At 33.3% G+C, this 24,585-nt stretch overlaps 1 protein-coding gene and 1 long non-coding RNA gene across 2 annotated transcripts in view; one reads left to right on the forward strand and one right to left on the reverse strand.

Annotated features, from left to right (window-relative positions):
• Nucleotides 1-24,585, reverse strand: part of LOC130014098 (uncharacterized) — a 154,614-nt gene that overhangs the window by 112,085 nt on the left and 17,944 nt on the right. The gene's annotated exons all lie outside the window — the stretch shown is intronic.
• Nucleotides 2,851-22,666, forward strand: LOC126830261 (mitochondrial import receptor subunit TOM70). Its single transcript, XM_050560620.1, has 12 exons — nucleotides 2,851-3,078; nucleotides 12,227-12,400; nucleotides 12,630-12,756; nucleotides 13,019-13,128; nucleotides 13,672-13,865; nucleotides 14,386-14,593; nucleotides 15,731-15,865; nucleotides 16,260-16,365; nucleotides 16,816-16,934; nucleotides 17,626-17,723; nucleotides 18,509-18,631; nucleotides 19,378-22,666. The coding sequence occupies exons 1-12, from the start codon at nucleotides 2,869-2,871 to the stop codon at nucleotides 19,532-19,534; spliced, it is 1,761 nt and encodes a 586-aa protein (XP_050416577.1). The 5' UTR covers nucleotides 2,851-2,868; the 3' UTR covers nucleotides 19,535-22,666.

Raw genomic sequence — 24,585 nt, forward strand, 5'->3', positions numbered from 1 at the left:
ATGCAGGGACCGAACACCCGACCTCCAGGCTAGCGAACCAGCGTCTTACCCACTTAGCCACCGTGATCCCCCCATCAGAAAAGACATACAATTTGCAAGAAAACCATGTATTTTCAACTTAATTATTTGGATTTTCGTTTCTATTAACTTTTTCCTTCTATTATGTGGGGGTTTCCTGCTTGACCATAACTCTGTCTTTGATTTAATAGTGACAACTAGTGAAGAACTGGATAATGTGGCGTCTGCTTAACTCTTTAACAAAAGAATTAAGTGAAAAGCTCTGTAATTTTGACTGACCTTTCAATTTTAAAGGGAGATTTTCAAGCTCAAAGTTGGGAATGAACAGTTGGGCATGTAACGGAATGGACAATTTGATATACTGATTTTATTTTGAATAATAACTTTGTCAAAATATTGGCCCACCAAAGAAGGTACTTGCGTGCTCATGGGCAATATTTTGTTTGATGTGAACATTTAATATCACATGTCTTTTCCGTTATGGTAATTTTTGTAAAAATAGACCAATATACAAGATGTTATTCAGTATACGTTTTTATACGCCCACATTTTCATGTGGACGTATATTGTCGTCGCCCCTGTCCATCCGGACGTCCGTATGTCTGGACGTCCGGACGTCCGTCCGTCCGTCCTTATTGTTTGTGGACTCTCTACAGGTCACAATTCTTATCCGATTTTGACGAAACTTGAAATATAGGTTTATCCCCAAAAGATCTCGGCTGCTTTCGATATTGGCATGTATCGGCTCGAAACTTCATGGAGTTTTTCCCCTGTTTGTACGAAAAATCACGTTATAGCTTGTGGACCCTATAGAGGTCACAATTTTTATCCGATTTTGTTGAAACTTGAAATGTAAGTTTATAACCCAAAGACCTCGGTTCCTTTCGATATTCGCGTATATCGGACTGTAACTTCCTGAATATTATGGCCCCTGATTGTGCAAAAAATCGCGTTTTTAGCTTGTGGACTCTATAAGGGTCACAATTTTTATCCGATTTAAAAAAACGTATTATTATGTCACCGTTACACCCTAAGGACGGATGAGTTCGAATTTCGTGAAAATCGTCCCAAAACTGACAGACAAAATGGCCGCCCTTCGTTCTCAAACAGCGTAAAAATATGGTATATCAAGGTTGTGGACCCTTAGAGGTCACAATTTTTGTTGAAACTTGAAATGTAAGTTTATAACCCAAAGATCTCGGTTCCTTTCGATATTTGCGCATATCGGAACGTAACTTCCTGAAATATGGCCCCTGATTGTACGAAAAATCGCGTTTTTAGCTTGTGGACTCTATTCTAGAGGTCATAATTTTTATCCGATTTAAAAAAAACGTATTATTATGTCACCGTTACACCCTAAGGACGGCTGAGTTCGAATTTGGCGAAAATCGGGCCAAAACTGACAGACAAAATGGCCGCCCTTCGTTCTCAAATAGCGTAAAAATATGGTATATCAAGGTTGTGGACCCTATAGAGGTCACAATTTTTATCCGATTTTGTTGAAACTTGAAATGTAAGTTTATAACCCAAAGATCTCGGTTCCTTTCGATATTCGCGCATATCGGATCGTAACTTCCTGAATTATGGCCCCTGATTGTACTTGAAATGTAAGTTTATAACGCAAAGATCTCGGTTCCTTTCGAAATTTGCGTTTATCGAATTGTAATTTTCTGAATTATGGCACTTGATTGAGAAAAAATCACTTTCTTTTTAGCTTGTTCTCTATCCATCTCTCGAAAATGTGGGCGTATCCTGCCTGGCAGCCGCTGGTTTTTATATATAGAATTATGACTATCGGCACCTACTAACAAAACAATAAAAGCGTAGATATGTATAAAGGTGCTTGTCCCCTAAAACATGAATTCCAACAATAAACAAACCCCTATTAAAGATGCATTATGTAAGATTTAGATAAAGAGCTGGTCATTCTTGCTATAATACATTCAGTTCAAAAATGGATAATAAAAAAGGTATATATCGAAAATTTCACTCAAATTACTTTATTCTGGGCGAAGTTGTGGCTGTTTAAGATGTAGCGTAGATTGTTTATTATCGTAGCAACGGTACTTGACAATCGCGACTTAGTGTTGATTATCGATTTTATCGTTATGTTTTTAAATCTCGCGGCTGTTCTAATCCATGTAAATCACGTCCATCCGATATCTAGAGAATGGATTATAGGCTTGTCATGTGAATAAATGTCTGACATAATTTATATAACATTTGAAGCCAAAATAAAGACTTGCAATAAGAAGATTTAGCTCTTGCATAATGCGTCTGAAATAAATGGTCAATAAACCTTGTAAGTAAACCATTATATAAATTACTATAAAATCTCTTTATATCATTTCAACCGGCCAATGGATTAGTAGTACAATGTACATAAGATTCGATGATTTATTTAGCCCAACTAAATATATTTCACAACCAACATGAGGTTCGGTCTGATTTGAACCGTCCCAATTTTTAAATTTCTGTGAAAAAATCTAATCTGATTATAATTACGAGATAATTATGAGGCACAGGTCGTAAATGGCTCAGAGTAACTAAGGGGTTGGGGTGGGGCGAAACTTTTTGCAGGGGGTTGCGAGATAATCAGAAAAATGGTTTTCAATTGATTGGCCCTATTGGTCTTCCGTACAACCTTTGTCACTGGATTATATTGTTACATCTTCACTTATATTTTCCAACCTATGGCTGTGATGGCATAAACCACTTCGGAAACGAATCGGTAGCCTGATTTTTACATTATTAATCGCTGACAAATCACACATTTCGATTCGTTGTGGAAAGGAATCCAAAATTTTGATCTCGTCTATTCTCGTTAGAGCACGTGAGCTTGAAATCAGTATGGCGACTAAAGTGAAACTGACTTTGCAGGAGTGGACGGAAGGGTGGACAAAATGGGACATAGCCTTGTATGTCGGTGCCCCGGTCGCTCTAGGACTTGCTGGTGTTTGGTTCTACAAACGCAATAAGGCAAAATCGGGACAGGAGGAAGATGTCGATTCCGACCAGGCACCTTCTTCTGTTGGTACTGTTAAGGGCAAACCGGCAGAGGTTAGTTACTCAGTCTACCGACCGGTAGGCTACTCTACTGCAGTCTAAGCCAATTATTTTTTAAACCAGAGATTCGATTTACTCCAAAATTGTATAATGAACCATTCTTAAACCCTTACCACTAAACTTTGTGTTATCTCCGATTGGTTTAAATCGATCTCCCAAAAGAATATGCCCTTAAATAAAAGGTTCTCTTGTTCATGATCATAAAGATAGACCGAGTTATACCGGTTATGTAAATAATAATAATAATAATAATAACTAGATCTGCATAGCAGATATGAAAGCTTTCATATTAACTGCAAAGGGGGTTATTAGAATCTATTGAAACAATAAGTATAAATGTCATCAGGTATCTGAAATATTACATTTACCTTATGAACAAAATGGGAAAAATACAAAACAAAAATTGTCGACTTGTGGCTACCATCCAAGGCATATTTAGAAAACCATATATTATATACAGAGTACGCAGGATAGGAATTACTTGTGCTTCAATGTAAACCGGCCCGTTTCTTGCCTTTAGTTTTAGAGTTAGGTGTGATTTTCAAAGGATTCAATCGGAAATCGCTGAAAATCAATTGGCTTCTTACCTTAAACACTGTATAAATATAAAGTCAATCGGATATTGAATTTAGCCTCTAGAGCGTCCACAAGATTTTTTAAAGTGATCAAGGGCAATAACTCTGACGGTAATTATCGGAAATGGCAGTAAATATCAGATATCGCTGAAAATCAATATTGTAGGCATCTTCGTGTCATGACCTTAAACACTGCGCATAAATTTAAAGTCAATCGGATATTAACTTTGGTCTCTAGAGCGTCCACAAGATATTTTGAAGTGATCAGGGGCCACATCTCTGGCAGTAAATATCAGATATCGCTGAAAATCAATCGCCTACTTCGTCTCATGACCTTAACCACTGTGTATAAATTTAAAGCCAATCGGACATTAACTTTGGCCTCTAGAGCATCCACAAGATTTTTTTTAAGTGATGAAGGGCCATAACTCTGACAGTAATTATCGGAAATCGCTGAAAACCAATTGGCTTCTTCATCTCATGACCTTAAACACTGTGTATAAATTTAAAGTTCATCAGGTCTTGACTGAACATTTTGAGCTACAGCTTGGCAATTTCATTGGTCGATGCTTTGGGACAAGATAACCTTGATTTCTATCTGACAGAGAGTGATGAAATTTACAGTATAGTTTGATTGCTCGATACTTTTGAAAAAAATATGAAAGTGCGATTAATTAATGTGTCATCTTTTACTTTGGGGTTTTGGCGGGAGACATCAGCCATACTGTTTGCTTGTTTAATATCCCCTATACAATATACGCTCGACCTCATTACCCGAACTGGGGTAGAAAAGTGGGATCTTTGACAATGAGGCAATGAACTTGTACATTCTTTTGCAGCTGCACAAGAGAGAACATCAACGCCGGATTAACCATGGTGGTGGGGAGGGGGGCTGATACCGACCGTGAAGCCCCGCAAGGGGGTCGGGTCAGGGGGTTCTCCCGCTAAGAAATTTTAATTGGAGGCCGAAAACGTGATTTCATGGCATTTCAGGCACTTGTGTCGGAGCCATTTAGAAATACCTCCCCCAGAAAAATAAAATTCTGCCACAAAATTAGCCACAATCCATGCGGGTGCTGTGAAATTTCTAGAGGAGGGAGCTGGAACCCATGAGCCCGTTAAATTCGCCACTGTAAATGAGCAGAGCTACATCAAACCTAATTTTGAGTCCCTCAGTGATAAATAACTTGATTCAAAATCGTATTATAGCCCCAACGACGATTTGATGAATGGAGACCGTAACGTTACGACAAAGTCTAACACTGTAAGTACCAAATAGTCATACGAGATATGTGCATCTCATCAAATTCAGCTTATACCATACCCACAATAATGTTACGGAGTCAGTGAGTTCAAGTTAGACAATACGCTGACCTTCCACTGACCATGCTTATAATATAAATTCTGTCAATGACAGCTGATTCATTGTTTAGTTTTTTATATGATATATTTAATATCAATAATATATGTATATGCATGCTTTATTTTACTTTACACGACCTCTAAAAATGCCCCAAATCGTAAAAATACGACTTTTTGGATTTCGATCTCCTTTTTTCGGCTACCCCGGACATTTTCAAAAAATGATACAATGATTTCACACAACAGGTCAGCTATTAGCCTCTCGATTGACAAGAGTTTCATCGCCCTCCATTCATTATAACCAATGTCATCGTGCCCTAAAGAATCAACAAATCAGCTTGCTTATCTCTGCTTACCCTAGGCAAAAAATGCTCATCTTTGAACTCAATCATGATATTGACCTAGTGAACCCCTACACCAAGTTTGAACATTCTAGCTTAATTAGAAGGAGAGTTCTTGTGTTCCAAAGTCCCGGCCCTTCAAATTGCTTCTATTTTTCATTTTCAATTCAAAATGGTGACCATCACGTGACCGAAATCAAAATTCTGATCCGATAGATTTTTAGGCATTCCTTCCAGGATTCCGAAAATATGACGCCCGAGTCTGTAAGTAAAATAGCAAAAAAGCCTTTTCGATTTTTCACGTTTAAAGATGGTGGCACTTCCGGTTCGATCGACAAACTCTATATTTTGTGTACGAATCAGTAATTACTTGTCTAGTATCGAATTTTTTTTTTAGGTCATTCTGACCTATATTTTGACGATTTTTTTGAAAACTTTGATCCTTAATTTCACCAAGGGGAGATAATTTAGAAAATTTCCAAGGACATCATTGAAGTCGCATTGGCAAGATCTACTAACATTCTAAATTTCACGAAAATCGCACAACTATTAAAGAAGTTGTCAAATTGGTAATAACTTCCGGTTCGAAATGACAGCGACGAATTTTCGAAATGCCAAAATCCGAAATTGCAGATTTGAAGTAAATGTTTCAAGATACTCAAAGAAAAAAGAATTAGTAAAATAGGTCAAATAGTCACAAAGTTACAGCATTGTAGGTCAAATGCATTCCTTCGTAAAATTCGGTGATTTCGGATTCGTAAAACGTTTTGAAAATATATTTAATCAACAGCCACCACCCATTTTTGGGGGGATAGGTAAAAGTTTCAGAACGATCCTATGGTTAGATTCTGAGAAATCCGATTTGTGGACAAAACACAAAAAAAAAATAACAATAATAATCTTAACAGAAACAATAAGCTTTCATATGTAATATGAAAGCTTAATAATACCTTTACCTTTATTTCGAAAGGGTGAACAATCTAGGTCCCTAGGTATGGACCTTTCTGACACCTTGTGCCCTTTATAACAAAAACAAATAGAATGAAAAACAAATACAACAGTTATCAATTGATATGGATATGAACATTAAAAAAAACAAAAAAACAAAAATAAACCACCATCAATAATAGTCAAATATCACAGATAAATTTCAATTTTGTCGACAGGCAATGCTGAAACATACTTATAAATAATTCTTTCAGAAATCATAAACTATTCTTAACAATGGCCAGTGATCACCAATCTAATTTTGAGCATTTTTTTTTAAAATATTGTAGACTTAATACTACATGCGATTAACATATTCTCAATAACACTCAAAGATCACAGATAAATTTCAATTTTGTCGGCAGGCAATGGTGGCACATACTACTGTGTGAACCTTGCTATTTTATAAACGGATTTCTTCGATTATGAACAAACTATTTAACTTTGGTTATTATAAACTTACCTGTGTGTTTGAAAGGAACTCCGGTTAAATAAAATCCATTGCACAATTAAATATCCCAACGAATAAAAAAGTTCTCTCTTGAAAAATTGAACTCAAACAAACTTTTGACATCGGGCAATACAAAAATGGAAGTCGGTTACGTCACTCTTCGGGAGATATCATTTCGTATAAAGGGGTGACAGCATGATACATCGAAGCGTTTTACGGTGCATTTACGACAATTCCCGGTATTAGCCTCAGCTTGGTATTGAGTTTGGGGGTTCGGCCCATATCTCTTTATTTTATTACCATATTTTGACATTCTAGTAAAATCCCTGCAAAGTTTATACATTTTCTTTTGAAATAATATAATTTTGTTTTAATTATTTCATTATAGTTTTTTTTTTGCATTATACACCCACAGAATTGGCACCTTCGGGGCTGCTGCAACACGCTTGTATATGTTGCTGAAACTGTCATCGTTTCCTCGAAAGAATGATATTAAGTTAACGATGCACTCGGAAACTTTGGTCGTGAGCTTCATGTTGTTTCTTAAATTATTTATAATACATGTATAAAGAAAATAGGAAAGGTTTAGTTTAAATACGACTTTATTTTTACGAGTATCCGTGCAATCATTGATATTTTCATTGTGTATGAAATGTGGTAGACTGGCCATTAATGGTTTCAATATAATTCTTCTATGTAATTGCCTTTAGTTAAAAATTTTCGTCGCCCAAACTCAAACGATCGAAACGATCGCGGTTTGTTTTCATAGCAACACGTGGTTGTGAAACTTGCTGTCAAAACTAAACACCCCCACAACAACTGTAATGGTTTCGTCCAACACATGACGAAAGCCATGTTGTCTTCGACTCAGAAGAAAATATTAGTAAACACGTCAAATTTTTCAAGAGAGAACTTTTTTATTCGTTGGGATATTTAATTGTGCAATGGATTTTATTTAACCGGAGTTCATTTCAAACACACAGGTAAGTTTATAATAACCAAAGTTAAATAGTTTGTTCATAATCGAAATGAAATGAAATGAAATGGAGTTTAACGTCCTACTGTTCTGCTCCTAACCTGGGCTAATGAAGACGGGCATACGCCATTGATACAGTGTGCTATGAGGGAAATTTTGCCCGGACAGCGGCACTACGGCCTACTCTTATATCGAATTCCAACTGCCAAGGGATCTTTTACATGCACGCCAATGTGTGCACGGGACCTCAGTTTTTCGTACCATCCGAACGACTAGACAGCTTTTCTTGTCAGCCCCTCCGTCCTGCATCACTGACAAGGGAGAACCACGCCGGAAAATCGGGATGAACTTTCTCGGCCAATGCAGGGATCGAACACCCGACCTCCAGGCTAGCGAGCTAGCATCTTACCCACTTAGCCACGTGATCCCCTGTTCATAATCGAAGAAATCCGTTTATAAAATAGCAAGGTTCACACAGTAGGGTTGGGCGATAATGAAAAAAAAATATTATGATAATAATTTATCAAATATCACAATAAAAGATGATATTGTGATAATTTATACATGTGTCTTAAGAAGTCAAATTTTGAATACTTGGTCCTAGAATTGTCGCTTGATGCCATATTTTTGTTGCTAACGTTGGTGATGGAGAGTTATCTTAGACTAGCTAGTATATAACACTATTTTTACAGATGAATTTAATCCTATCAATAGAATGTCATGCATTAGTCGAAGTAAAATATTAATGATGATAATACGTAAACATAACTGGATATAATTGAAATAATTCGAATTGTCATATTTTACTGTTTTTCCGACCTCCGTCCATAGATAAGTTGAAGTGGTGTAGTGTAAGGCAAATGTTTTTCCATTCATTTCGGGCAGTAATCTTTTAATTTATTGAGTTACAGTAGTGTTATTATCCTAGTCTGATACTGTGCAGATGTTTGTAAACAAAATCAATTAATGTAAAATAATTTGCTGCTAAATGTAGGACTAACTTGAGTATTATTGTAAGTTTTGTTCTTGATTCATTTGAACCTTTATATTATTCCAATATCTCCGAAAATACAAGACAATACACCAGTGATGGGATTTCAAAAAATTTCTTGTCAGACATTTTTTCCCGAAAATAAAGGGGCATAACTCTTATTGTAATTTAAGCAGACACAATTAAGAATCACGTGTCAACAAAATATATTCAAATTCATATGTAAATTAAAATAGGTGCACCTCGTAATATTTCATGTTTAAAACCCATACGGTATTCAAATTTATGTCAATAATATTCCTACAAAATTACAAGACATCGTAATACTATAGAATGGCAGCGTGCCGACTGCTGCCGATCTGTTTCAAACTCAGCCAAAATTACCGTATTTTTCGGGTCATACATCGGTACATTTTTCAGCAAAGTCCGACATTCGTCTGATACTCCGTTTCGATTTATATACGGAAGGTAAAAAAATGACATCCCGAAATTTATTTGGCCGTAAACCGTAGTTAACGACGCTCTAATACAACGAGCGAGTGACACCAACTGCTAAATAATTGCATTCGACTGTAGCATGCGCTTTCGTCTAAAACAATTAACTACTTACGTCATTCCAATCGAAATATTCGTCAACATTTCTTAGCGTGTTTATTTATTTATTTAAAGACATAAACCCCATTCAAAATATGATCATAAATCTGACAATATGCCATCAAAATAGAATCTTTTCTCGGATATCAGGCGTATTGCATTCGACACGTATACATCTCTTAATTTCACATGTCTCGCGAGATTTGTACTTTCATTTTAATTACTGAACTATATAAGCGCCATATGTGTGTGTGTGAAATATCTTTATTTAACTTCGGCTGCCACCAAAAATATATGACAGACAAGTTATCGGATACAATGTATGTTGATTTGAGGTGTTATATGTTATCAGGATATGTGACATATATGACTAATTTCTACTTGTTTTTGTCCGACACAAAGGAGATTAAAACGTGAGACAATGGAGAAATCACGGGTTAATCAGATTAAGTTTATAATCACTCTTATTGGATTGATATATCGTCCGACAAATGAGAAGCAATGACTTCTGTTCAGGATTGATTTGACGAATTGTCCGATAAAGAATTAAGTCAGCCAATCAAAGCAGAATAAGTAGTTAATCAAGGTAGGTGTGTAGACGATAAATAGTCGATCACTTAATTACCTAATCACTCCAGCCTATTCTCAACGATAATTGGGTTGCACGGTAGTTATACACTCAGTACACTATATTAATTTTGGAATTTGAATATTATTCACCATGTCTTGATGTCCGATTGAGCATATTCCCGCTCGGACAATTTTGGGCGTTTCGAAAAAAAGATTTGAGTAAAATCCCATCACTGCAATACACGGTTTCTATTCGCACGTGACTGGCGATCACACAGTGTTACTAATAATAGAATAAAACCAAAGTAGAATTCTTGCAAGAGATTACGAGAGATCGAGATATGTTTCTTGTCAGCATAAAGATTACGAGAGATCGAGATATGTTTCTTGTCAGCAGAAAGATTCTACCTTAATGACATTTTCTAGCCTTTATTGAATGTTGGTTATATTTTTTAAAAAAAGTTAAACAAACTGTATATATTTAAATACTCCGAAAAGTATTTGTATTGGAATAACTTACTATAACCAGTGAGAGTGCTCTTATTTTGATATTTAGCAAACAATGTCACTCCACATTGTACTTCGTAGGGCGACAGTTACAGAAAAAAAATTACCTTCATCGATATATAAGGCGATGCAGACTATAAAACGAAGGTCCAACTTCGGCTGCGGAAAAAGTATCGACTTATACCCTGAGAAATACGTTACTGTCCAAACTTGACCTCTCGTATTATAATTTCGACTTCGTATGATGTAGCATATTATCAATATTGGGACATGATAATTATCATATCGCGATAATTTTGGTTATGATATACCGTTTTTTCAATATTTTTTAAAGAAGTCCGATATGATAAAATCTTTGATTTTATCACGATATACCGAAAAACCGGTATATCGCCCAACTCTAGCACATACCATTAATTCTTTCAGAAATCATAAATTGACATTGTATTTGGTACCTTTATGACAAAAACATACTGTCAAGGGAATGCCTGAGTTTGGGTAACCAAATGCTAGAAATATATGTTAATGAATCTTTCATATTCATTCATGACAGAACCTACTGAAAACTTTTATTTTTCAGAAACGCCTATAAAAGTATATTAATCCATTAAAATCAACGACATTAAACTTCTTATTCCAGAATATCACTATTCAGGATAGATATAGATCCATAGAGATTAAGACGATTTGGTATAGATTAGAATTTAGATATCTTGCATTTATAAGAAGGCCTGGTGCAAAAAAAATATCGATTATGTTGTGCATTAATAACTGGTCATCTCTACTACAGTAGTCCCTACATGTATTTTTATGGCCTACTCATCAAAGCCCTTCTGAAATTGGGTTTGAAGTGGAAGATTCTGAAAGTTTATTTGTAGGTTTTTTGCTCTGAAAGGGTCTTCTTTACTTTTAATTTCAAAACCTAAACATTCCTGTGACCGCAGGCAGTTGTAAGTGCATATGGCATCAGGCTTGACACAGATGTATTCCATTTCCATTGCCATGATATTTTTACTGAAAGAAAATCAAATTTGCAGAAAGATTTGATAGGGACCTACAAAATGTAAATTTATCAACTGTCCACACTGAAAGATGTCATAGACTCATAATCTGTTGATTGAGAATAATGTAGCTATCAGTGAGCATATCTAGCAGCGAAATTAGATTCTGTTAATTTTTTAAATATCTTTCAATACCCCTACTAAAAATCAGATTGGTTTCATCTATGAGTGTGATCACTGGGTTGTTTACATTAACTTAGATGAACTTAAGAAGAAAATAATGGATGTTATGTACAAGAAATAAATTGTTTATTTATGTGAATATTTTGTTGTGATATTGATTTTAAGCTACCAGAGATGATATCAAGTTTAGTGGTAAGGGTTTATAAATGTGTTGTTACGATTTAAAGAGTAGATGGCTCAACAGACAGTAGTTTTCACACTTATTTATAGAAAATGATAACTTACCATTAGTTTTGTAACTTTTTTTTTATGATACTTATTTCTGCAGACGTTTTGCTAACTATTAGATATGTGTACTGTTGTGTACTGTAAGCAGGTAAAAGATATTTTTAATTTTTTGATACCTATTTCTGTAGACTGGTGCAGATCATGAATGAAAAAACATTTGTTGCCACCCAATAGTGAGTGATAATCAATATTTTGCTAAATAGTATATAAACCTTAGTTATTATTTTGCTTTGTATATTAGGAACATTAATCAGATTCTATTCTGTAGTTTGTTAAAAACTTATTCAATTAATTAAGTACTGGTATTGTATTTTAGACACCACTGGAAAAAGCTCAAGCTGCTAAAGGAAAGGGTAATAAATATTTCAAGGGAGGTAAATATTCTCAAGCTGTTAACTGTTATACAGAAGCCATCAATCTTTGTCCTTCAGACCAAGTTACTGATTTATCAACATTTTATCAAAATAGGGCAGCTGCAATGGAATATATGGTGAGTACTAACAAAAGATTATGCAAAGGTTGTGAAACAATAGTTCATTTAAAAATATTGTGTGCCCTGTTGGCACTGTGGCTATATCATGTTTGGGTTGTTTTACTGTTCATTTCGTGAATGTGTCTTACAAGATTTGCCATTTCTTCCACTAATTTAGTAATTATCAATATGTAGTCGATTGATTTTTAATCAGCTGTTTGTCAAACCAACATTTGTTCTATTTCAGTCTAATTACGATGGTGTGATACAGGACTGTACAAAAGCTATAGAGTTGAATCAGAGGTATACTAAAGCTTTATCACGACGCGCCAAAGCTTATCAACAAGTTGGAAAACTACGAGATTCTCTAGAAGGTAATAGGCATATTTAATTAGTATAAGTTGCAGAATGCGTGGGTGAAGCCCGTAATTTGTTAATTAACAGAAAAGCCCATATTTCTGAACAAAATTTCTTTTCACTTTATTTCACTGAATAGGTTGTATTCAGGTTTATAATATGGAATAAAATGTGAATTTGTCTTAATTTTGCACCTTGAAATAAGTAATATCTTGTGATATTTGTTATTTTTAATTTCTACATGCTGACATATTTGAATAAATTTGTGATATTTTGTAGATATAACAACAGCATGTATATTAGAAGGTTTCAGTAATCAGACTAATCTACAGTTAGCTGATCAGGTTCTCAAAGATCTAGGTAGAAGTTGTGCTAAAGAATCTTTTAAAGTAAGTCACAACACATCTAAAAAAAGCATATTCAAATTCATCACAGTTAAAGGAAAAATGTGATTTTGAATTCTTAGTTTATTTCACTAAAATTAGAATATACATGTACTCAATTTGTAATTAATTTTTAAATTTAAATGAAATCAATTCATTCATGGTTGACCTGCTAAAACAACTCTATAGGATCAAGTTTGAATTGTAGCATATTGAGTTAACAGGTCATTAGTTTAGAAAAAAGTGTGAAGCCTTTTAGATCACCATCTTAGTTTTATTCATTTCTCCATTGTTTTGCATTTCTCACATAATTTTTGTCATTAATTATGCTGTATAAATCATAGCTCTAACTCCATATAATCTGGCCGTAGGTGTATAAATACAATTGGCAACGAAAAAATATTTTTACAAACACACAACTTCAGATCACTTTATCTTCAAATCATATTCAAAGATGTGAAGGTTGGGAATATGTTTCCTTTATAAATTAAACAAATGTCAAGTAGCATTTTGGATTGACTTAATCTAGCTGTCTTTTTAAAATTTCAGAATAAAAAGCCTAGTTTACCATCCAAGTTTTTCATCAAGAATTATTTTAGTGGTTTTTCGGCTGATCCTATTAGTGCTATGAAATTGAAGACAGATTTGAATGATGGTAAAACAGGAGAAGCAACAACAGAAGATCTGAATAATGCCAATACACCCAATCACACTGGTTTAACTAATGGAGTAACTGAACCCAGGTAAGAAATAAAGGAGTGATATCAGAATTTATTTAGAGGTACTACAAGTTTTAGACAGATTCTAAAGTCTAGCCCAAATAAATTGACTTAGTTGAGTTTAATATCAGATCCCACATTGTGTGATATATCCAAAATAAAAATAGAGCTGGCAATTTTACGCAGAAATCCCAACGTTCACATTTTGTATTCAAATTCCTCAGAAACACATATTTAACTCATTTTTATCTAAAAAAAAAAAAATATGTGAAAACGGCAAAAATATCATCGAAGGTTCACGGCAGTTGGCTATTAACAATGTTCAATGACAGTGTCAATCGGTGATTCGTGAATCGGCTTTATTTTGTCGTCCATGATATCGTTTCATTTGTACAGTACAGAGAGCCTTAAAATTGTACAGATTTGTACTTTATGTTTAATGGATTGTTTATAGCGCAAGCAGACCCCAAGTTCAACTACCTTTTTTTTTATAAAAGTTTACAAGTTTAAAGTTATTACATACATCACTCATTTCTTTTTGCAGTCCATTTGCACGAGCCATTGAGAATTTAAAACAAGAAGAATATGATCAGATTATGTCTTTATGTAGTGAAGAAATCGGATTAACCAATAGTAAAAATTTAAACATGGCCTTGTTACTAAGAGGAACATTTTATTTGATGTGTGGACAATTAGATCAAGCACAAGCTGATTTTGAAACACTGGCATCATCCACAGATGTAGATAAAAAGGTAAATGATTCCTTTATTGTTTATCCTGTCAACAGATCAATTTTTGAGTCCGCTCCTGTTTTGAATTTCTACAATTTATTTTTCCTTATGCAACTAAAAGATGTTGCTTTGATGTTTTGTCATGGTCCATCCAAAAAGTATATATGTTTCTCAAGATAATTGAGTAATAAAAGCGGGCAATGTACATGTAATTTGAAACTTGGGCTAGAGAAAAAAAAGGGGTTATCTCCCTTTTATTTCCAGACAACCTATATTTTTGGAGTCCATAATTATTCTGTTTCTCAGACAACCCTCACCAAAATTTTGATGCGGGAGGGAGGTTTTGTGTTTTTATTTTGTCAAAGGATGACTACTGGGCTAGATAACTTCTCGTACACATCATATTTGAAGGCACTACATTTATCTCTTGTTATTTATAATTATAGGAATGTATGATCATCCAAACAATATCATTTATTATTATTATAAATAACATCTATCAGGGCTGCATACTTGATAAACGATCATGCGGAACATTTCTGAATTCATTTGAGAGTTTTTATGTAGCAGTGGTAAAATATTTACTTGTGATAATCAATGAGGAAAAACCCTAAGTAACACAAGATGATCTGAAAACCAGAATATTTTTTCTATATAGCCTAATATTTGATCTTTATTCTATAACTACCTGCAAATACAAGCAAATATTATTGAATACGGCCATTGAATACAGCCATTGAATAACCTATAGTTGTATTCAATGGCCATTGAATAACCTATAGTTGTATTCAGTGGCTTGAAAACGTACTACTTTTGTCCAGAATTACGTCACTCACAGAACTACAGAACTACGTCAAACTGTAATGACGTCACAACTAGGCAACCACAATTTTTGTAAAAAAGAAAGAAAAATGGGTGGAACCTATGATGAATTTTAACGTTAGTAGTAATGATTTTTTATGATAATCTAGATAGTACAGTGTATTTTGAGATTTGCATGTAGTTATAGAATAAAAACAGAACTCAATGACCATTGAATACCGCTCGGGTTATTCAATTGTTCACTCGAGTTCTGTCTATTTATTGTATCATCATCTGCATCTTATCTGTGATGACTGAGGAATATATTTAAAGTTTATTTATTTTATTATTTTGCAGATAAAAGTGAATGCAATTATTAAACAGAGTAGTATTTTACTTCAAAAAGATAAAGTCAAAGAAGCTTTTGAAAATTTTGACCAAGCTATCCAAGTAGATTCACAGAATTCTGATATTTACCACCATAGAGCTCATGTAAGTTTGGATAATTTTCTACTTATATAAGACATTTCTGGCAGGTTTTCTGTTGATTCTCTATTTATACAAAGGAAATGTGTATCTTGCTATAAAAATTTTCATTTCATAGATAATTCAATATAACCAAATGTATTAACAGAGAATGGAATATAGATGATCACACATATAATGGAATATAACTATTTTGTGCAATCAGACTGCCTTGGTATTTTCATTAGCTTGTACTTTATCAGTCCACATAGTCTGTATTGTACAAAAGAATCTCCAAAATCCATGATTTAAATCCTGCATCTAAGTTGTGGGATTTCTTTATAACTTTATATACTCAATTTCTCCCAAATTTATTTTAAATTTGATGTATAAAATTTTCATTTGTTTTTGTTTTTCCTAGCAATATTTATTGGTCGATAAATTTGAGCAAGCACTAAATGATTTTGATCAAAGTATTAAATTAAATCCATCTTTTCCTACTTCATATGTTCAAAGAGCTCATGCAGGTTAGTTTTATAATTTTGATTATTTTTCTTTAGTCTGGATGAAATGAACTTAGAAGTTTGTAGACACTCAGTGGCAGTGCCAGATTAGGAATGTACTTTTCATTTAAAGCTAACTACATCCAAGCTCCATAAGCCAAATGACACACCTTTCTAAGCACTGTCACAAGCTTTATATGGAATCCATTATAGAGTTTGATTAGCCTGGTGTCCATTTCAGTGAGATATTTTATTGAATATTCACAATGATAACCCACAAAATCAAACTCATTTTAATTATTACTTGATTGTGTTCTTAATTTTCTGGGGAGACTCCCCGTCCTTATATCCTCCTCCCCCAACGTTACTGGAAATGTTAGGACCTCTACTGGGTATTTATTGTATAAATAACATAATTTATGAAATGATATTTGGCCGGCAAAGAGGTAATCCATTGATTGTTTTTCTTTTCAGTGCATAAAACCGGTATTGTTTATCAAAAACCTTCTGCATTAGATGAAGCCACTAAATTATTTGCGGAAGTTATTCAGAAATTCCCTAATTATTCTGATGGCTTTTTAATGTATGCTCAGGTAATGTAAATAAAATAAACTAGCTTTTAAAAGAATGTCACAAGAAATTATGTTTATGCGACATATACGCTGGAATAATGTGTGGTCTTTTAGAAGTTCAACTATTATGGTAAATGGCTATCACAAATTACATATAACGCTATAATTAAAAGTAGGTTTAAGATTGTAGATCGGGTGACAAGTGTGCCCAAATAGCCTACTTACATTGCTTGATATTTTCAATCCAAATATTGAAAAGATTGCTGCTTCACTTCTAGGGGTTACACAAGTTATCTAAGAAATTTCATTCTTGAATTGTATGGGAGACTTGATAACGAGACAAAAAAACTTTCCACCAAACTGCAGCATATATATACGGTGTATATGTATATATGTTTGTCCATTCATTTGTGCAGCATTGAATTTGTAGACTTGGGGCCAACTTCAAAGACAAAAAGTACCATAAATCTTTTATAGATAGCTGAAATGTATACAGGACTACACTCCTTTTGTAGACCGATATGTCCATTTTAAAACAGTTTCTGGCCATGTATTGATCAAAAAGTTTTGTATACAAACTAAATATATATATATTTGAGAGGACATCGTTTGTCAAAAATGAGTGTTAAGATTGAATCTCACAGATATTGTGTGTCAAAAATATGATAATCCAAGCTGGTTTTAGGCTAAGTAAAATTTTCCTTTATTTCAGTCCTTAGCAGATCAAGGTAAATTTGAAGATGGTTTTAAATATTTTAATAAAGCAGCTGAATTAGAACCAGATAATCCAAATATTTATGTTCATAAGGGGTAAGAATGAGATTTTAAATCCACAATATTCAACAACAGACATATTCCTCCTTAGTCTCAAACGTTTTGCAGTTGATGAGACATTAAGATAAACCATCCTAGTTTTTACTACTAATTATCACTGTGATGAAATAAACAAATTATGTATCCAGTTGTTATTTACAGTAAGACAGATTACCAGGAATGAACCATTGTAATAGTTTGAAACAGTATTATGGTGTAGCATGTTTTATAGTAATGTTATGTATCAAGTTTTACTATGATAAAGCAGTGTGTTTTATGTACTGGTTGTAATTATTAAGTAGTAAAACTTGTTAATCAAGTATTTATTAAGTTGTTATTACTGTTATCACATGCTAGACCAGTCTGTCATTAAATCTTATTTTCTGCTTTTCATCAGGAAAATGAAAGTTGTCCCAATTAGTTTCTAAGTATTGATAGTTGTTTTGAGGGACTTGAGCACTTAATTGCATTTCTTGAATTGTACAACAAACCTATCATATTAACGAAAACACAATTATTAATTTACTTAAAGCAAAAAATGTAATTACTGATTTACTTAAAGCAAACTACAATCACTGATTTACTTAAAGCGAAAATACAATCACTGATTTACTTAAATCAAAAAATATAATCACTGATTCACTCAGAATGAAAATACTATTACTGATTTACTTAGATCAAAAGTACAGTCACCAATGTCTCAGAATAATACAGTAATTTGTTATAATTATTTTTAATGTGTGGATGTCACTGATTAGTTTTATATAATACTGTATTTGTAGATTATTATTAGTACAATGGAAATCCCAGTTAGAAGAAGGCTGTAAGTTAGTTAAGAAAGCCATACAAGTAGATCCTAAATGTGAATATGCTTATGAAGTACTTGGCACTATTGATGTTCAGAGGTAAACACTATATTGTCTTATTCTCTACAGTTATTATTGAGGTTGGATCAATACTTTTTCAGTTCAGATAATAAAAGAACATTAGATTGACAAAATCTCATTAATTTATTTATAAACCACATTGTTAAAGATTCTCACTAATGTTAATCTCCAAAACCTTGAAAATTGTCTGTGCAACCAACATACTGAATATGAACCTTAGGATCTAAGGAACACAAGTTAGGTGTTTTATTTTGTATGAGTAACTTTAACTTGTTAATTAAGTACAACACAGAGCTTGCATTCACTAATCAAGTGCAGCCACTTCCTGTCATGTGTTACTGCTATGATGTCACAATAAAGTTGTCTTCACACATAATATGAATGAGAGAGTTGGTCTTTTCTTCATCCATTGGAAACGCTAACAATGTTTGCCATCCATGCAAAAGTATAACATTAGGTTACTCTGCCCTCCAAGCACAGAATATCTATAGCTAGGTTCCAGTGATTCTGTTTCCTCCATACATGTCTGAATTGGTGAAAGTCTGGCTGTAGATCTAAATTCTGACTGTACTGAGAATATAACTATTACTAATCTCCATTATCTTTAATAATAGTCAGGATTAATAAAGTTAACTACTGATCAAACCAATTACAGAGTGATTATACACCAACTTTGATTGACAACTTCATTTCCAACAGGTAAAAGTTTGAAACAGAAACCTGCAAAATGCCTGTCCTAATTTGATTATTTTTGTCCATTTCAGGGGAAACATGGTGAATGCTTTAGAGTCATTTAATACAGCCATTAGTTTATCTCGATCTGAAGGAGAAATGGCCCATCTTCATTCCTTGTTAAATGCAGCACAAGTACAAGTTACTGTTGCTCATAATCTAGGAATTGACATTCCATCTGTTGGATGAAGACACACCAGCCACTAGTAGTTGTATATATCTATATGTGAAGACATGATAAAGACTTGATTGCAATTTTATTTAGAATTGAGGCCTGCCACAAAGTGCGATTTTTGATCGCATCATGGCATTTTTTTTTTTTTCAAACATTAACTTGTGATGGTTACTTTCAGTCCTGTAGATTTATGGACCACTGGACTTTAAGGAAATTTTTTCTTAAATCTGCCACAGTAAATCTTGTTGAGGTGTTGTGTAATGTTAATCTCTGGTACTTCATAAACTATAGACGTTAACCGCTAGTGTATTCAAGCTATATTATAGTCTTTAAAAACACAAATTAAAATGTTCAGCAAATTTTCCTTTAATTTAATCAGTTGTTATAGGTAATGAATATATGCTTGTTGAATTATGGAAGAACGTTCTCAAAATGATAGGATGAGCTGGATATTAATGCATGGAACAAAATTATTAATATAGTTGTTTATGAGAAACAGTAGTGTCTAGTGTCCAGTGTTTTGTTTCAAAATTTAGTTATTTCTGCTTGTAATAGAGACGTTGGATTCTATGTTATCACTGTGCACTAGGCTATATTTTGAAATGTAACATTTTGGTAAAGTTTTGTATTTATGTACAGTTGTACGTGTAAGTTGGTATATGCAAGCATAATGAGTTTTGGCTTTCTAGCTCGGTTATAATCTATGGGAACAAATTTGGCAAAATTATTGCCCGCTACGCTCACAACACTGCATACTAGAAAAACTAGAAAATGTTCAGTGTAGGTGTAGAACATTTGTAACTTTATGTAATGTAAAAGAGAGAAAAGGGCAGTATTTAGAACCTGCTATATTTACAGTAACTACAGAATTCTGGCTTTAATGTAAGTACTGGCACAATATAATTTTGAATCAAAATTCATCTTGCTTTACTGGTACATTAAAATACAAACATTTCTGTATTGATTATTCAGGATAGATTTATCCAGGAATATTTATCACAATATATAGCACTGTAACCCAAGTATCGTTTAATCTTGCATATTTAGCCCAGATTTCATTCACTTTCATTTAACAACAAATCTGTATTTTAAATTCTTAATCGTCTAAAATGACTTGAAATTTTCCAATTTTTACTTATGTTTCGTTTATAGCCGACCGTTTAATTTTGATAAAAAATTAACAACCCAATTGATTATTGATGTATAGTAATTAATTTTTGAACAGTGGTCGTGAAATTAAATGTCTGTAAATTGGACACTTGTTATCAAAATTAAACGGTTAGCTTTAAACTGGACACAAGTACAAATAAGATGATTTTGGGTCATTTTAGACGATTTTTACAAATTTTCAAATAAAGATTTATTATTGAAAGAATGTGAAAGAAATTAGGGCTAAATATGCAAGATCAAACGATGCCTGGGTTACAGTGCTGTATATTGTGACACGTATTGTATGGTGAAAATAATGCGTGAATAACTTTAAAAGTTACATTGTCTACTGGCAAATTAGAGTGTTAAAATAACATGTGTTATTTTTAATATAGAATCTCGTGTTTAATGTAAATACAGCACGATTTCAATGCTAGCCTTGTTGATGTGTTAAAAGATTATACATGTATATTTTTATTCAGTGTTATGTGCTTGCTTGTGTTTCATTTGTTAAATATGTTAGATTATTATTTTATTATCACAAAATTCTGTTAAACTCCATAAATTGTATAGTATTCTCCTAAAACTTCAAACTTGTGTGTTTAAGATTATTGTATGTGTGGTTTGATTGTTGATATCAAAGTATATAAGGCTGATTATGAAGTTACCGGGACCCATAGAAAATCTATCCAATGGCCCGGTAATAATAGGGTTAATACTAAACAATTTAGAAACAAATTGAAAAGACTATAGAACTATATTATTGTTAAAGTTAAATCAGTAAAATATTTCTGGAAATGAAATGAAATGGTGTTAAACGTCCTACTGTTCTACTCCGACTGATTTGTGGAAATGACCAGTGCAGAGGATTCAATGAATTATATTGATCTTTTCATATTTATCCTATTTAGAAAAGATAACAACAACCAAAATAACTGGATTTAAGAACTCTTCAGTTTGACAAAGATTAGAATAATGTAAATGCACTTGGCATAATTCTTAAAATGTCTATTCAGATTTAAAGGCACTGTTCTTATTTAATTGTCTAGTAAAAAAAAAAAATGGCTCGATAAGAACTTTCCCTTGTTAAACTCGTTTTTATGTAGCCGATTTTAAAGAAATGGTGTTAATATTCAGGGGTCTGTTTCACAAAATTTTAACTAAGATAAAATCCAAATTTTAGTAATTTGATTGGATAATATTAGATTGATTTTAGTGCTTAGCCAATCATAATTGAAGTATCTACTAAAATTTGGATTTTATCTTTAGTTAAAATTTCGTGAAACAGGCCCCAGTACTCAACCCAGTCCAAATTTCTTTAGACAAAATCTTGTTTTTTATCCATGCACAAAAAGCCATTAGGACTTTTGGTATTATTTCCATGTCTACATGTACTTTAAATTACTTATTACACCAATCCTTTCTATAGATTTAATCTTTAACTTAGACCATTGTGTACATATATAGTTAGTGTGAATTGATTAATTAATTCTACATCTTCATATTATTATGTGAACACAAGAAAAATCATCAACTTATTCCAACATTCATCTTTGGTTTTTGTGTTTACACATTCTCTGTGTTGAGATTTAACTGATTTTGTGTTCAACAGACCACAATGTAACACGAAAAGTGAAACTAAAATTAGTAAGTAAACCGACGTTTACTTAATATTTCAAAAATGTAAAATTAATTATATGGAGCTTGTTCTAACATTAATGTAAATAACATGTCAGATCAAGCTAATTCAACAATATTTTTGACTTAAATCAAAGCGGTTCCATTCCTTAATATAGTTACTCCTTTCAGTGTTAAAGTGAAAGTAGGATGAAGCATGGTATAATTGTTGTTAATAATATGAAGATAAATATAAAATGTGATAAGATTATAATATAATCATTATAAGTATATAGTTGAATGTGTGATATGAAAGTGTAAATGAATAGAGACAACTAAACAAACAAAAAAATTATATAAAGTAAATAATATGTGAAAAATGTTTTGAATTATTTTATTTTTTTTATTATTATTAATATACACTATCCTAAGTTGCTAAAACATACTGGGCAGTAAAGAAAGTTACCTGGGAGTCTGCTGGTAAAAATCTATGCGAAGAATTGGACTGCTTTGTGTCCATTTACAAATTAGAGATTGAGGAACTGTGGTGTCACAAGTTACTAGAATGTCTTTAGTAATCTGCAGGTCATGAACTTCATATCTTATTTTGACAGTCAATTTTAACCACAATATTAAAGATGCATTATGTAAGAGCTGATTCGGCCTATTACAGGTCTTTTTTTGTTATAATAATATAACCTATTATTTAGACATTTATTCACATGACAAGCCTATCTATATATAGAATAAAGTGATGTGAATGAAATTTTCAATATAATCATTTTGCATTATCTATTTCTGAACTGGTATAGCAAGACCGGTCAGCTCTTTATCTAAATCTTACGTTATGCAGCTTAAAAGACCAATAGTGAACCTACATGTACTTAAAACTTAGAGGGACTATCCCGATTTGAACCGAGTCTCAAAAATAAAAGTCTGAGTATGTATGAAATGTAAGCGCCAAAATATAGAGGAATGGTGTATTTACCTTGTCTTAAAATTCCAGCTCAAATTATTGAGTTGTTTGGACGTGAACATCAAAATTCCTTATCCGGACACGTAACCCTTTTAAGATTTTGGGTCAATTTTTTCGTTGAGTGACCTGATAATTGACCCCCGTTCCTTTAGAGGTCTCTACAATGAATGACCCATGTGCTGTACTTGATAACGAAAGATAAATTTCACCTACACATTATTTTTATAAAATATAAGTCTGGTTTTATCCAGACACAGTATAATACAGTTTGGGACACCAGTCTCCATTTCCAGATAAAGACTTAGGGGTTTAAGTTGTTTGAAAACGTATCACATATGTTGAGTTAGTTGCTCGGCCCAAAGCTAGAGAATTTTAAGGGATTTTAACACAAAATTAAGCAGTTTAATTCTCCAAAATATTATCGGGATTGGCCCTTTAATTAGCCCGCCAAATGGAATACATTGATAATTGACTTGTGCTTTCTGGAAGGGGGTAGCATACTCTGTCACGTGCACAACAATGAGCAATTATTAGGCAACCAGTGATGCCATCGAAATCGAGGCATGTGTGAGCAATCTGCAGGTGATGAGTATTTAGGGATTTCTATGACAGATCGTAAATGAAATGGTTTTTATTATTCTCCTATTGGGCTAATGAAGACGGACATAAGCCAAAGAGTTTGCTACGAGGGAAATTTTGCCCGGACAGCGGCGCTATTCTTCTATCGATTTCCAACTGCCAGTGGATCTTTTACCTGCAAGCCAATGTGTACACGGGACCTCAGTGATTGCTTGCTGCCGAATACACAGCGATTGATGTATAATTTCAGAGAGACAAACCATCCTTGTTGCAATGCCAAATATCAAAAATAGTTGATAGGTGCTTCCATCGCTGTGACACGCAAAGGTCCATTTTTTCCATACTCCCCGCAGTGTTTCGTTTGATTAGACCTAAATATGTTTATATAACGTCACAACTCACCAAATGTATTACGCCCAGTTAACCAATGCATAGCAGAATATTGCAGAAAAACTAATTACCTGTCAAACGAGGCTATCAAAAATGACTACAATGTTAACAATACTGTTTGGAGATCAACAATACTTTCACCGTTTTTAATACATGTACCTTCAATCACTGTCCAAAGTTTTAGGGAAGACCCCAGATTAAACGAAGGGCTGCCATGTTGCTGTACTAAGGAGAGATTTGATTGAAGGGGAAGAATAGACACACTCCCTCAAAAGCTCAAGTATCAGAAGTCAATCCATCAATGGCCAGAGAGGGATTTCTCGGGCCATTGCTTCAGGAATATGATTTTTTCAA

This window comes from Patella vulgata, chromosome 8, assembly GCF_932274485.2.
Source record: "Patella vulgata chromosome 8, xgPatVulg1.2, whole genome shotgun sequence".
NCBI classification, from domain to species: domain Eukaryota; kingdom Metazoa; phylum Mollusca; class Gastropoda; family Patellidae; genus Patella; species Patella vulgata.

Excerpts from the sequence above, each read along its gene's own strand:
- LOC126830261 (XM_050560620.1), top strand. The coding sequence starts at position 2,869 with ATGGCGACTAAAGTGAAACTGACTTTGCAGGAGTGGACGGAAGGGTGG. Across the intron at positions 13,129-13,671 it reads GTGCTAAAGAATCTTTTAAA|AATAAAAAGCCTAGTTTACC; the intron begins GTAAGTCACAAC and ends TTAAAATTTCAG. Across the intron at positions 15,866-16,259 it reads TTTACCACCATAGAGCTCAT|CAATATTTATTGGTCGATAA; the intron begins GTAAGTTTGGAT and ends TGTTTTTCCTAG.